General features: G+C 40.3%; 2 protein-coding genes and 1 long non-coding RNA gene across 5 annotated transcripts in view; 2 read left to right on the top strand and 1 right to left on the bottom strand.

Annotated features, from left to right (window-relative positions):
- Positions 1–13629, bottom strand: part of LOC104597243 (S-adenosyl-L-methionine-dependent methyltransferases superfamily protein) — a 26042-nt gene extending 12413 nt beyond the window's left edge. The window contains exons 1-3 of one of the 2 annotated variants that reach the window (XM_010258700.3): positions 12479–13629; positions 12328–12362; positions 8166–8208 (exon numbers count right to left, since the gene is read on the bottom strand). The gene's annotated coding sequence lies outside the window, so the exon portion shown is untranslated. The remainder of the gene's footprint in view (positions 1–8165; positions 8209–12327; positions 12363–12478) is intronic. The other variant, XM_010258708.2, reaches the window with a different exon arrangement.
- On the top strand, positions 10329–10694 carry LOC148800966 (uncharacterized). Its single transcript, XM_088899802.1, has one exon. The coding sequence runs from the start codon at positions 10329–10331 to the stop codon at positions 10692–10694; it is 366 nt and encodes a 121-aa protein (XP_088755928.1).
- Positions 13392–15850, top strand: LOC109114787 (uncharacterized). Of its 2 annotated transcripts, none has more exons than XR_002022731.2 (2): positions 13392–13533; positions 13625–14160. It is a non-coding gene; the product is annotated as an uncharacterized LOC109114787 (long non-coding RNA). The 2 variants fall into 2 exon arrangements; XR_016084060.1 differs by lacking the exon at positions 13625–14160 and adding an exon at positions 15366–15850 and having other exon boundaries at positions 13393–13533.

The following is a 15850-nucleotide window of genomic DNA, read 5'->3' as shown; positions in this document are numbered from 1 at the left end:
TTCAATATTGGGATAGCAACAATAGAAACCAGGCTAAAGGATTCAAAACCAGCCAATTAACAAAATCAAGTTCCTGTTATGAAGAGAACTCAAAAGAGAAAACAAAAACAATAACTAAAACCCCTGAAACCCCCTTTCCTCATCCTCTTAATACAAGAAATTCTTCATCAATTCCATTAAGATCCAACCAACTGATGATGTTATCCTTAAGACCGTGCACTCTAATGTAAGTATAAACACTAGTAATATCAGAAGATTGGATTTTTTTTCCCATCTTTGACCCAAAAGAGACTCTGAAACTGCACTCCCTGAGAATTCCAGTTTGATAAATATATTCAACTCGACTCGACTAAGCCTTGTCCCAACTATATGAGGTTGGCTGCAGAATCCTGTTCCACCATTCCACTCTGTTCAGTACAATATCCATTGTTAAATCATGGGCCCTCAAATCATTTTTCACTGCATCAATCCATGTCCTTTTTGGCCTGTCCTAGCACTTCTAGATCCTTCAACTTGCAACAGATAACACCAGTCTCATAAAATATTGTAATGAATAATCAATAAAAATAAACAAATGGCCTCATATAAGAAGCTAAGATTAAAACAAAGGAAAGAGATAGTAAAAGATAATGAAATAAATAGAGCTTTGAACTGAGTTCCAAATAAGAAACCTAAGGAAATGCATGAACACCATTAAAAATATAAAGAATAATTCGGATCAAAAATAAAAATATTAAATGTTCAAAACTTTTAGATAAATAGCAACTCCAGATTCACAAATTTGGCACAGTGAAGGATGGAGCAGAATCAGCAATGTTCTTCAAAAGAACTTGACCCTTCGCAAGAATCAACTAGACGGCTTGAGAGTACAGCTCCAACCAATCTTTTCCCAAAAGATTGAGATCAAGATCAAATCTTGATTGCTCCCAAGAACTGGAGATCGAACTGAAGGAATGGCAATGGCAGGAAGGTGGCGGCAGGAGAGAATTCACAGTATGCAGGAAATCTCTCAATCTCTCTTTCTTTAAGAGAAGAATGCTGTTGATGATGTAAAAAACTACCGCCCCCTTCCCCTTTTATAATCTCAAAGGGATCAGCTCCTAATCAGATTAGGAGTTGCTAATCCAAATCATATTTGGGTTAGAAGTCCCTTAGTGATAAGGGATAATCCTTATCTTATCTGCAAATCAGATCAGCTGTCTCCTAATCTAATTAGGAGGTTTCCAGATCTAAATCTTATTTAGATCTTGGACTCTCTGAGTGGATAGGGTCTAAGCCCAATCCTTTTAGCTGACCCACTTCAGAATTCGCCCCCTTTAAATGACTGATCAAATCAGCCCAGTTCGAAATGGGCTTAAGGCCCATTAAGGCTATGTACTCAAAAACCTTCCAAATTGCTGCCCAGTTGGGCTTCCTTGTATGGCGTGGGACCCAAGCATTGATCTACACATCAGCCACATGGGTTCAGCCCAGCCTTTGTTATAAGGCCTGGCCGAATGCACTGCTGAAGACAGTGTACCCCCTGAAACCCATCAAATGGGCTCTATGGGCCCAACACTTACACTAAGTGGTCCCTGGGCCAAGCCACCTTGTAACACCCAGGGACTGTGGGCAGATGCAAGATTAGCCCATCAGGTGTTATCCTCAATGGTCTTACACTTAACCTCTCAGCCCATAATGATCATACACTGCCCGACAAGAAAAGACCTCTCCCTCGGCTGCAAGGAACAGTGTTGCACTCTCCACTTATATGGATCCCGGGAATTAAAACCTTCTTGCAAACAATTTAGAAACCATACATATATACTTTTATATCTTATATAAAATATATTTTGCAAAACAAATCTCAACGGTTGAAATCGGCTGCCGGCAGTCTTGGTTTCCATCAGTGAGAGTGCATCCCCGATCATTACCTTTGTCCGACAAAGGGGGCTGATCCTGTCACTATGATCACCCACTCAGATGAATTCTCGGACTGTCCCAACATACCCAGGTTTTGACCCCCGCTAAGGATCTCACTGATTGGTACATCAAAGACAGCCCAATCCGACACCTAGTGTAGTATCATAATCGAGTCTAGGGGTCGGGTGTAACTTTCCAGTTTTGCCCATCAATCTCCAAGGTCCAGGGCAATACTGGAAATCTGGTCCAGTTCAAAGATTCAATTAATCCTACACTGTATGTGCCTAGGGTCTCACCCTGGCAGCTGAGACAGGCCACCCCAACCGACTTGGTGGCACCACAGTGTCAGCCTTGTCAGGATAGGTCTCCCCAGACCGACCCACTGGCTGTGAACATTCTAAACTAACACGAGTCTCATTAAGTGTCCAGTTTAAGGGTATTACACAGAAACATACCAAGGGAACATGAATCAAATATGTATCTTTATTCATTTACAATAAACTCATAAAGTACATCATTCTGATTGAAGCTAAGGGCATACAAAACTGTCTAACAGCTCCCACTTGCACTTAGGTCCAATCAGGTACTAGCCGGAGTCCCATGCTTTCCACGTGTTTCTCAAACACTTTCTATGATAGTGGCTTTGTCAATGGGTCTGCTACATTTTCCGCTGACGCTACCTTCTGAATCAGGACGTCCCCTCTACCAACAATCTCCCGCAGTACGTGGTACTTCCTCTCGATGTGCTTCGACTTCGAGTGGGCTCGTGGCTCCTTAGCCTGAGCAATGGCTCCATTGTTGTCACACAACAATGGGATGGGTGATGTGCTGGACGGAACAACTCCTAACTCGTGAACGAACTTCTTCATCCACACAGCTTCTTTGGCAGCCTCACTTGCGGCAATGTATTCGGCCTCGGTCGTGGAGTCTGCAGTGGACCCCTGTTTGCTGCTTTTCCAGCCAACAGCACACGATCCTATCGTGAAAACATATCCAGATGTAGACTTTCTATCATCTGGGTCTGACTGGAAATCGGCATCTGTAAACCCCTGGATCTGTAGTGAGCTACCGTCGAACACCAGACAAAACTCTTTTGTCTTTCGAAGGTACTTAAGTATGTTTTTCACAGCAGTCCAATGCTCTTGCCCTGGGTTGGCCTGAAATCTGCTTACTACACTCACTGCCTGAGCTATGTCAGGACGAGTGCACAGCATGGCATACATGATGCTCCCTACGGCTGAGGCATAAGGAATGTCTTTCATGCCATCAATCTCCTCAGAAGTCTTGGGAGACATCTTCTTGGAGAGAGTGACTCCGTGCCTGAAAGGAACATTTCCTTTCTTGGAGTTTTCCATGCTGTATCTTTTGACTATTTTGTCAATGTAAGAAGATTGGGATAATCCTATTATCCGCTTCGATCTATCTCTATAGAGTCGAAGACCCAGTATATAGGAGGCTTCTCCAAGATCTTTCATGGAGAATTGCTGCGAAAGCCATACTTTCACCGTAGTTAACATTCCTACATCATTCCCAATGAGTAGAATGTCATCTACATACAGAACCAAGAAGGTAACCTTATCCCCACTGTACTTCCTGTAGACACAGGGTTCATCCGGATTCTGCTCGAAGTCAAACGATTTGACAGCAGAGTTAAAACGGATGTTCCAACTTCTAGAAGCTTGCTTAAGCCCATAAATGGATCTGTTAAGTTTACATACCATGTTTTCCCGACCTGCAGCAATGAAGCCTTGCGGCTGCTGCATATAGATATCTTCAGTAAGATCTCCATTCAGGAATGCAGTTTTGACATCCATCTGCCAAATCTCATAATCATGGTATGCTGCTACAGCTAGCAGGATCCTAATGGATTTAAGCATGGCCACAGGCGAAAAGGTTTCCTCATAATCGATGCCCTCTTTCTGAGTGTACCCTTTCGCCACCAGACGAGCCTTGAAGGTCTCAACTTTACCATCGGGGCCCTTCTTCCTCTTGTAAATCCATTTGCAACCGATTGCTTTTACCCCGGAGGGTGGATCTACTAGAGTCCAGACTCCATTGGCCTCCATTGAGTCCATCTCTGCTCTCATGGCTTCCACCCACTTCTGGGAATCTATGTCCAACATAGCTTCCGCGTAAGTCACGGGATCCTCCTCACTAGTCAAGGTTTCCACCAGGTAACTATCCTGGTCATAACCATAACGGACTGGTGGCCTGGATGCCCGAGTGGATCTTCTAAGTTGGTCACTACCTGGAACTTGTGGGACATCTCCCACTGCTCCTGAGCTCTCCTCATCAAGAACAACTTCCTGACGATGGGTGTCCAGGATATATTCGGTTTCCAAGAATTGCGCATTTCGACTGCAGAACACTTTCTGCTCACTTGGGTCATAGAAAAGGTAACCTACAGAGCCTTTTGGGTAGCCTATAAATAGGCAACGGCTGGTCTTAGATTCCAACTTGTCTGCACTCGTTCTTTTAACGTGTGCTGGACAACCCCAAATCTTCAAGTGTCTGACACTTGGTTTCTTTCCGGTCCAAAGTTCATATGGAGTATTCGGAACCGATTTGGTTGGAACCCGATTCAGCACGTAAATCGCAGTCTCTAATGCGTAACCCCAAAAGGATGTGGGTAACTCTGAGTGTATGAGAAGCGACCGGACCATATCTAATAAGGTCCTATTCCTCCTCTCTGAAACACCGTTAAGTTGTGGTGTAACAGGAGCTAATTGTGATACTATCCCATTGTCCTTTAAGTAGTCCCTGAATTCGTCAGAGAGATATTCGCCACCTCGACTGGGAATCGTATTCCCTATTTAGAAAATCATATTTTCAAGGATCAATCCTGAACCATGAACTGAACCAGATCTGAACCAAAAGGAGTGGGAGAGGATTATACCTGATACGGAGAAATACTATCTCCCAATAGAGGTGTTCACGCCCAAGGAAGGATCCAAAATCTGCTCCCACTGAAGATGGCGCAGTGAAAGATGGAGCAGAATCAGCAATGTTCTTCAAAAGAACTTGACCCTTCGCAAGAATCAACTAGACGGCTTGAGAGTACAGCTCCAACCAATCTTTTCCCAAAAGATTGAGATCAAGATCAAATCTTGATTGCTCCCAAGAACTGGAGATCGAACTGAAGGAATGGCAATGGCAGGAAGGTGGCGGCAGGAGAGAATTCACAGTATGCAGGAAATCTCTCAATCTCTCTTTCTTTAAGAGAAGAATGCTGTTGATGATGTAAAAAACTACCGCCCCCTTCCCCTTTTATAATCTCAAAGGGATCAGCTCCTAATCAGATTAGGAGTTGCTAATCCAAATCATATTTGGGTTAGAAGTCCCTTAGTGATAAGGGATAATCCTTATCTTATCTGCAAATCAGATCAGCTGTCTCCTAATCTAATTAGGAGGTTTCCAGATCTAAATCTTATTTAGATCTTGGACTCTCTGAGTGGATAGGGTCTAAGCCCAATCCTTTTAGCTGACCCACTTCAGAATTCGCCCCCTTTAAATGACTGATCAAATCAGCCCAGTTCGAAATGGGCTTAAGGCCCATTAAGGCTATGTACTCAAAAACCTTCCAAATTGCTGCCCAGTTGGGCTTCCTTGTATGGCGTGGGACCCAAGCATTGATCTACACATCAGCCACATGGGTTCAGCCCAGCCTTTGTTATAAGGCCTGGCCGAATGCACTGCTGAAGACAGTGTACCCCCTGAAACCCATCAAATGGGCTCTATGGGCCCAACACTTACACTAAGTGGTCCCTGGGCCAAGCCACCTTGTAACACCCAGGGACTGTGGGCAGATGCAAGATTAGCCCATCAGGTGTTATCCTCAATGGTCTTACACTTAACCTCTCAGCCCATAATGATCATACACTGCCCGACAAGAAAAGACCTCTCCCTCGGCTGCAAGGAACAGTGTTGCACTCTCCACTTATATGGATCCCGGGAATTAAAACCTTCTTGCAAACAATTTAGAAACCATACATATATACTTTTATATCTTATATAAAATATATTTTGCAAAACAAATCTCAACGGTTGAAATCGGCTGCCGGCAGTCTTGGTTTCCATCAGTGAGAGTGCATCCCCGATCATTACCTTTGTCCGACAAAGGGGGCTGATCCTGTCACTATGATCACCCACTCAGATGAATTCTCGGACTGTCCCAACATACCCAGGTTTTGACCCCCGCTAAGGATCTCACTGATTGGTACATCAAAGACAGCCCAATCTGACACCTAGTGTAGTATCATAATCGAGTCTAGGGGTCGGGTGTAACTTTCCAGTTTTGCCCATCAATCTCCAAGGTCCAGGGCAATACTGGAAATCTGGTCCAGTTCAAAGATTCAATTAATCCTACATTGTATGTGCCTAGGGTCTCACCCTGGCAGCTGAGACAGGCCACCCCAACCGACTTGGTGGCACCACAGTGTCAGCCTTGTCAAGATAGGTCTCCCCAGACCGACCCACTGGCTGTGAACATTCTAAACTAACACGAGTCTCATTAAGTGTCCAGTTTAAGGGTATTACACAGAAACATACCAAGGGAACATGAATCAAATATGTAACTTTATTCATTTACAATAAACTCATAAAGTACATCATTCTGATTGAAGCTAAAGGCATACAAAACTGTCTAACAAAAAATATAAAGAATAATTCGGATCAAAAATAAAAATATTAAATGTTCAAAACTTTTAGATAAATAGCAACTCCAGATTCACAAGTTTGGCTTCTCTCTAGCTTCTATCTTATTAAGGGATATGATATGGAACAGATAGAAAAGATAGAATTAGATGATTGTATTCGTAGAAATCTAGAAATAACCCTAATATCTGAAAAAAAATGCAATTAAGATTGGCAATACATGAGCATTCCAATTAATGCACCAGTAAGGAGTAACACTGTGCAAGTTGATGGGTCTAGAAGAGTTGGGGAAAGGCTGAAAGGATGTAGATTGAGGTAGAGAGAAACAGTCCTTTGACAAAGAGTGGCAGAAAAGAATCTGTCTAGCTGACCCCATTTGGGACAAGGCTCTATTGACCTGAATTAGATGATGTTGACCCCATTTGGGACAAGGCCCTATTGACCTGAATTAGATGATATCATGATATACCAGAAAGCACAGACGTAATAATCACTTAATAGCAAGGTTCACTCAGGGTCACCGATACACATTAAGATTGATGGCTTTTTCAATGCTTTAATCGTTAATAGGCAGTGTACGGTATCTGCTGTTAAATTTTCAAAACAAAACAATATAAAGAGGTGAGAGTTTTGATGGTTCAAAACTCTTGATATGCAATTTCCTCGTATCAATAGTATTAATACTTTGAACCTTGCTTAATGGTGTCCCAGGAGATGGTCAGTGAGGTTTACTATGGTTAATGTGGTTACAGATTTTGACTAAGGAGTCATTACTTCCTTTAGATTATTGAATTAATCACTAAAAACACAAAAGTACAGAAAATTCAAAATCATATATACAGTTTAGGAAAGCTGTAAGTGTTTCATGACAGAAAACCCTTTGCAGAGAGATACTTACGCACCATGCTCCAAAAACATCTGCAGAGTATATCCGACTGCATAGGACATACTTTTATTCATTCAACGAAAGAAACGGGTGGCTGATGTAGACACGAGTTTTGTTTTCCTTTTATATTGACAAAATTTGTGGATACCATCTCAAAGCAAAGCTAAGACATATCAGTAATGTTCCTTTCTCATTGTTTTTTAATACTCACTAGCCAACTACAAAAAGGGTAAACAAAGTAAGAAAGTTTTCGTTTGCATGCCTTATGCTAGGGACAAAAAAAAATGACATGTTTTATAAAATTTGACATCGACATTTTTAGAGTTCCTGCAGGACTGCCTTCTGGAGGATGAGCGGACAGACATGTATAGATAGCCTCAGCTCAGGATTTCAAGAGCTTCGTAGGGGTTTCTTCTAAAAACAAATCGTGCTAAACTTTCATGCTGGTAAAACATATTTCAGAAACCATGTGTTCATTTTAACTTATTCTAGCACTTACTGATTACAGTATTCTCAATTTATTCTAACACTTATATTACTAGAATAAATAACTAAAAACAGCCAGACTGACGATCAATTCAGAGAAAAGAAGCGAATATTCAACTTTAACCATAAACAAAGAACCAAACCAAAGTACTGCATACAGATCAACAATAGCGAAGAGACAAAAAGAAACAGCGAAGAATGACAACGAAATTTAGGAAGAGGAATAAATCGAACTTACCACCCCAAAATTACAGAGCCCTTAACCAACCAAAAGCAAGAACCTGAGAACAAAGAAAAAGTGAAAGAAATCTAAATAACACTTCCTAAGAAATTAAAAATGATATGGCATTCTTCGTGTTTACTTTTATCATTTTGCATTGAGAAATCATTCTCAACTTAATTAGACTGATGAAAAAAGTGCTATCCTACTGATTTTCCATCTCATATTAGGTTCTTGAAATAAAAAAGAAAAACTCAAAAGCCAAATGCTAATGTAACATTAGAAGAAAACGTTATTGTGGGACTGGTTTTTAATGTGAGAACGGTAGCTCTGATTTACTTAAAAAAGGGTTTTTTACCAGGCGTCGGAACCTTTTGCCGTCGGTAAAATAGTCATCGGAACAGTAACGCCACTTGCCTGTGTCGCCAGTCGCCGGGGGACAGAATAGAGAGATGAACGGGCTACGAGTGAGGAGAGGAAGAGTCGAGAGAGGAGGTTGAACGAATGGCATGAAATATTCGCATCCAAAACATTGAAAAAAAAAAGAAAGGGTAAATTTCTTAAACTACCCTAGTTTAGCTAATTGACTAAGGTGGCATTGGGCAAGTCCTTTTAGGAAGATCTTCCAAAACCTCAAGACCTCAAAAGACTGACGAGCTTTCATAGGTAGATCTTCAAAGACCAAAGACCGTTTGGTTGCAATTTTTTTAAAGATCTTTCAAAAGCTAGAAAGATCGAGAGACCGTTTGGCAAACATGCTTATCGGTTCTTCTTACATACATGTTAAATATTGTGTGTGGGCCCTAGTAACGCATTCAAATATGCAAATATTACTTGTGGGTCCCACTTACACATTTACCTAAACAGAGAAATAGGCTCAAAAATTAAGGCCTCATCAAAACAGTGTTCATAAAAGATTATACGGAAGAAAACTATTTAAAAAAGTTTTAGAAATAATTAATAACTAGTTAATGACTAGAATAAGAAAAACAATAACTAGTTAATAACTAGAAGAAGATTCAATGGTGCAGCCACTGGATGTTGATGCTGATGTTTTGTTACTATTTGAACTTATAGTTTGATGTAGTTGGGTTGTATATATGCTTAGCATGTATTCAAATGTTGAGCCTTTGTTGTGATATAAAAAAGGAAAAAAAAGGCATATTTGTACTTCAAATGTTGAGCATCTTCTTTTCACCACTAGGTCCACTACCAGATGCTGCCATGATTGTCCCAATAGTAAGGGATCATGATGGAAATATTGTCCTCAGTTTCTCGGGTCTGATTGGACATGGAAATTCTCTGAGGGCTGAAATTCTTGCTTTAATTCAAGGATTGGATCCGCTGATTTTGAATTATATGAAGGAGTTGGATGTGGAAAACTGGAGGGTGACTACCAAACAATAATTTGTTGTATAATATGCAAGAGGAGACCCCTTGGAAGTTCACACCTCTGATCAGATGGGCTCATTCTCTAGGCAGCAACTTGAATAGCTCATTCAACTGGGTTATTTTGATCCCCTTCCTTGCAGCTTCTAATAATTATTCTTCAGTGGTGTATATACTTTTGTTCCTGGTAGGAAATAAGGGGAGAGCTCAAGAATTTCACAGCCCAGGCAATGCTCCACCCATGATTCTATCTCTGTATGATACATCCATGTCCTGCTGATAAGCTGCTTGTATTACATTTTGGTTCACTTCTTCACAAAATCAACCTTTGTAGTCTCAGATTACTATCCCAAAAGTCATACTCCCAATTTGTTCATTAATTGAATCATCAACATTTTCTATGACTCATAATTCACAAGGTGGTTTCTGTTGAATGCATATTGTCAGTTTGGTTGAAAAGATTTAAGGGGGCAAGACTGTTTAGTTGCAGAGACTGCTGGACCTTGACGTTTTCACAGTAAGTATTTTTTCCCCTCATAAAATGATTTCTTTAGATTAATTAGAGTTCCATAAGATGAAGGACAGAGTGGTTTTGAATGGGAATTCTGTAATAGACTTGGATGTGGAGTTCCCTTTTCAATGAAAAAGGATAACCAATTTTCATTTTCTTTTCCAACTATTCGCATGGCTTCTCCTTCTCTGCAGTTCTTTTTTCTCTTTAACTGTTGGTTCTTTTTCTTTAAGCACTTTGGGCAGGGAGATTAAACCACTTGCCAAAACAAAGGGCAGAACATGTCTGGAGTGGATGAGGAACCAGAGAAAACTCTTAGATCATGTGAAGAATGGAGACTTAAAGGAAATCAAGCTTATGAAAAGGGTAATCTAGGAGAAGTAGAGGATTGCTACACAGAAGGGGTGAATTGTGTTTCTCCAAATGAGAAGTCCATGGCATGCCTTGAGGCTATGATGTTGTGTTATAGCAACCATGCTGCAACAAGGATGTCTCTTGGAAGGATGAGAGAGGCACTTGTGGACTGTATGGCAGCTATTGCAATAGAGCATGAATATCTCAAGGTTCAATACAGAGCTGCAAAATGTTATCTTGAGTTGGGAGAAGTTGAAGATGCAACAAAATATTTCATGAAATTGAACTTCTGATGGTTTGCAGAAAGCTGTACAAGTGGCTGATTATATGGTTCAAACTACTGAACTTTTGCAACAGAAAACTACAGGTTTGTTTGGGGAATTGTACATATGTAAGGGTGTAAAACAACTGACGGCAACTGTTGCCTGGAAAATTAACATAGTACTTACTCTTCACTACTTCTACTGCTGTCAATAGATCGGGTCCTGAGTCTCCTAAGTCCTTACCTGATAAGAAAACACACCCAATTCTGTGTTCTGACCTACACACTATAGGGTTTGTAAGTAAATGATCAGAACCTACTCTATTGTTTATTGGGCTTGTGGGGTCTCACCTCATTATAATAATAGATATCCTCATATATAGCCATGCCCATGTTTGTTTTGATGCTAAACCTGCTAATTCTCTCTCTCACATGTAAATCTCAACCTTATTTTGATTGGAAGGAAGTTGAAGCCAAATTACTAGAGAACTTGAAGGAATTCTGATAACGAATGTGGTTTTCCCATGGGTAGGGCAATATTTGCAAACCCCAATGGATTGTTTATTCATTTAATGGTACAGTATGCCCACAACTTGGCAATCCAAACCTGATGAAGTGGTAGAAACAAAAATATATGGGTTCCAAGTTCCAACAGGTTGGCCGGGTTTGGATATAGAAATTCGAACCCCCTATTCCCACCACTCCTTATCTGCAACTGTCAACCACCAGACCCACCCAGGTCCAAATCATTCATCACCCTTGTTAATGTTCTGACTACACCCCTCCCCCCACCTCTCTCTCTCTGAAATAATTCTCCTTGGTGGGACCTTGCTCATGAGGCAGACAAAGTAATAGTTATGCACCAAGAGACTCAATCATGCACCCTCCACAACACCCCAGCAAGGCACCCTCCACAACACCCCAATGGGCTAAAATAATTAAAATGCTTACCGATTCCAGAAACGGGTCTCCATAGCAGAGGATTGATCCCTCTAGTGTATATCACAGTAGAAGGTCAGACAGCCCCAACTACAGTATCATCAATACTGACTATAACCTCCCTAAAAGGTCCATTTCCTAGAGTCTGAGTAAGATTAATGGAAATCAATTCCTTAACTCTCCACAACCACCTTAAATTACAATTTTAACATTAACGTGCAGGGCAAGTCACCTAACATCAAACAGGTTTATATTGAAAAATTCTTCATTCTGTTTAGACGCATATGGGACATGTGCAATGCAAAAATCCACCAAAAAAAGCGTGTTGGATCCCACTGCAACTGGTGGAGAAAGATGGACCCTATGGACAACCACAAGCAATAAACAAATAGTTCAGCAAACACCCCCCAGAAAAATCCTGAAGCCTACATACATGTTGATGGCTCATACGATCAGGAGCAACTGGAATAGGTTATGTTACCGCATCAAACGAGTGTTTCTAATATGACTGAATCATTTGCTACGCCAACTATTTTTATTTTATATTTTTCTTTTTCTTTTTCTTTTTTGAGATGTATATATGATCCAGATCGCAGAAATTTGAAATGTAAATAGACATCAAAAAATGTTGATGATAGAACACTAACAAATGTTAAGCCCTAACCTGGAGCCTAATGTGTCAATGGAATCCGAAAAAAAAAAAGAGCAATGGCAGATGATTATACCTGAACACGGTGAAGAACAGCTGGTAATTAGCCTCCTACAAGAAAAAATGTCAATTAGTACTTGATGGAAGAAGAAGAAGAGGAAGAAGGGAAAATTCATGGAACGATGAAAAAAATAGATGATTGAAGGAATTAAAAGGAGAAGAACTACCTGTGTCGATGCTTCTCAGTCACTTTCGAAAGTGGAGAACGAAGGATGTTTCGTCAAGTTCGAATATTTGCTAGAAGGTGAAAAGCCCGAATAGAGCAAAAGCTTCGGTTGTAGCTTTTCAGATAAAAGACCATTTTGGACTTTTACGGTTTTTTAGGGGTCTCATATTTTAATCTAATGGGCTTTCATTATCCAAACAAAAAAAAGGGTTTTTGGTCTTCCGGGCTTCTAAAAGCCCACTAAATCTTTCAAAAACCCTATCTTTATTGCTTCTTAACTATATATCCCTCTTGTTAGCATTCGTTAATGTTCTGTCACGGTCTGTGCACATTTAACCCCACGTAACCTATAATTTTTTTTTCTAAACTCAATATTATCCTCATCCGCTGAACCCTCACTCTCTCTCTCCATTCTCACACCTCCCCCTTCACCTTTGGTTCTCTCTCCCCTTCTTTCTCCGTTTGGTATCAATGGTTTCAGCATATTCATATATATACTAAGGGGTTAGAAATCCGGCCATGAAGAAGAAGAAAAATAAGTGGAAGGAGAGAAAGAGAGGAAGAGAGAGAATAGATCGGAGAGAGAACTTGCAGTCGTCACCCCTATTCTCGTCGCAAGATTAAAGAAATGAATAGTGCAGACTTGTACTGCAGTTGCTCAATAGTCGCCGCCCCTGTCTTTGGTCTCGGTGTTCGACTGAAAATTGCTCTTCTCATTCTCATGTGCATGCTCCATAATGTTCAGATCCGCCGCTGCAATGAGTTGCAACGGCGACAGCGATGAGGACGCGGAGGAGATAAGAAGGAGAAGAAAAAAAAAAGAAGAAGAGAAACTGATTCGAGTAGAGGTCGACGATAAAAGGTATTGTAACAGTCGATTTCGAATGATTTTATTGGGATCTGAATAAGAGGGGAAAAAGGAATGGACACAGAGAGAGAAATGGGAGAGAATGGCCAGAGGGGTGCCGCTGGTTCACCGCCGCTCCTCTATTTTCGTTTGAAGAGGGGTCATCGCCGCCGCCGCTGCAACTCATTGTAGCGGCGGATCTAAACATGGTAGATTGCCTTCTCTCTCTCTCCCCAGTCTTTTTTCCCACCCTTTCCCTCATTTACTTTTGCATTTTAAATCATTGTTCACCATTGGCAGCAAACCGCAGATTCTCCGACAAGCAGAACTCGAGTTTAGAAATTAACTTCCTCTCACTAAACTATCTGTTATATCCCGGTCGTCATTGCTACTCGAAGCTAGTAGTTGATGATTGGAACTAATCGAAATCTCTCCCTTGCTCCTCTATTCCCGTGTTGGCATTAATTCTCAGTCTTAGGCCATATAAGGTTCGTCTCAGGCCAGATAAGGTAAGTTTACTCTCGTTACTAGCTTGGCGTTCATCAGATCCACACCCGTGGTTCATAGCATTCAACTCTCAGAAGGCATCTCCTTTGCTTTATTTGCCATCAAACCCGTACAGACCAAGGGGTTTGTCATTGTTGTCGTTTCATCCCTTTGCTTTCTCTCATTGTTGCCGATGTTATCAAAGGGGTTTTTTAGGTGCAAAAATGATAGGGATGTAAGTATTGAGATCGCCTACAGAACCATTGAGTTCAATGTTTCTTTCCCCCTTTCCCTGTGTTATTTTGAAAATTTGAAGAAAAATAAAGGGTAAAATAGTATTTTTGCCTTTCTGTTAATGGGTGCTACCGGTAGGGGAAGTTTTAAAATGCAACAGTTCAATACCTAAACTTTTAAAATATGACAATCCAATACATATGTTAATTAGCTGTTAACCAGCCTTTAAGTGGCATTTGAAAAAGATACAAATGTCCTTCAAGTATTACTTAATTTTCTTTATCAACCATCTAAAACATTGATAAAAATTAATAGTCCCAAATCCTTACTGTTTCCATTCAATAAAGTTGGGATCTGAAACTGTTAATTTTTTGTAAATGTTTGGATGGTTGATAAAGAAAATTAGATGGCACTCAAAAGGGCATTTATGTCTTTTTCAAATGCCACTCAACAACTAATTAATAGTTAGTTAATAACAAGTACTGGATTGTCATGTTTTGAAAGTTCAGATACTAAATTGTCGCATTTTTAAGTTTTGGGACCAAAGTGACACTAGGCCCAAAGTACAGGGTACTAATCAGGAATTTTGGAGTTCAGGACAATAACTTGGAGTCGTTACCGTTACTTTTCAGTCTTAAATTGGAGGCGTGTTTGAGGTCACTCTGGATCTAGTGTGTTTAGACTCAAGGCTATGTTTGGTTGCAGTGTGATTTTATTTTCACTACTACAAATGCTTGGGAGTGCAAATGAAAATAATGCAAACTCTGGTTTCAAAGCATTGATACGTATCGAATCGGAGCCTTCTCGATATGCCCCTACAGGGGGTGTTTTGGGTTGGCAAGTGGTTCAAGGGGTAGACCGGCCCCTCTACTAGATTAAAAAAAAAAGAGTACCGATACAGGTTGATACACCCTATCGATGTATCGCCCTGTATCGATACTTTGAACATTGGTTTTAGATTTTACTTAATTTTGTTTCAGGTCTTATTTTACTTTATTTTTACTTCAATTAAACAAAATAAGGTAAATTTTAAAATAAAAATAAATCATAATTTGCATTAAAATCATTTGCACTACCATAACTTTGCATCAATGCAAATAAATTTGCAACTCAACCAAACACAGCCCAAGGGACTTTCTCTTAGAGACACGTTTAACGGATGTTGAGTTGGAGTAAACCCTGCAACCGGCTGAAATGACAATTCTCTAAAAGCTTTTTTCTTTGTTAAAAAAAATAAACATAAAGGTAAACTTTCAACCTTGAATTCGAAAACCTTCCATTCTATCTCAACCCTCTTCTAAAATCTGAGCTCTCTTTGCAGAAATCATCGGCAAGAATTTGTTAGGATGGACCCAGTGGTCGTAGTTTTCTAAAAATACAACAAAAAACTTCCACTGAAAATGGCGTGCTAAGGACGAAGAACACTCGATGTTGTTTACAAACAGCGTTCCATTCTGCAACAATGAAGTTCATACGTTGGTTCTTCTTGATCAGGTTTCTCATGGCAAGTGTATGGATTCACTAGAAATACAAATAGTCAAGTGCAATTACTGAATTACAGAAGAAATAAAAACAGTTTTTTGGATAACTTTTCCGCTGCTGCTTTGATGTCCTGCTTCCTTGACATCATTCATCAAGATGATGAAGTGCAGAAGAAGAACCAAATTGACAAAGTATGTTACATTTCTGAAATGTTTGGAATGGAATATGTTATCTGCTTGAGGGCTATGGGGGTACTTATCTGCCTTTCTGAAATGTTTGGAATATGTTACATTTTAAACAAATTGACAAAGTATATGAGACATT

Source organism: Nelumbo nucifera, chromosome 3 (assembly GCF_055504915.1).
Source record: "Nelumbo nucifera cultivar China Antique chromosome 3, China Antique-T2T, whole genome shotgun sequence".
In the NCBI taxonomy this organism is placed as follows: Eukaryota; Viridiplantae; Streptophyta; class Magnoliopsida; order Proteales; family Nelumbonaceae; genus Nelumbo; species Nelumbo nucifera.
The sequence above is the reverse complement of the archived record's forward strand: the minus strand, read 5'-3'. Positions and strand labels throughout refer to the sequence as shown.

What these genes read in the sequence shown, in the direction of transcription:
- LOC148800966 (XM_088899802.1), top strand. Translation starts at nt 10,329, where the DNA reads ATGTCTGGAGTGGATGAGGAACCAGAGAAAACTCTTAGATCATGTGAA.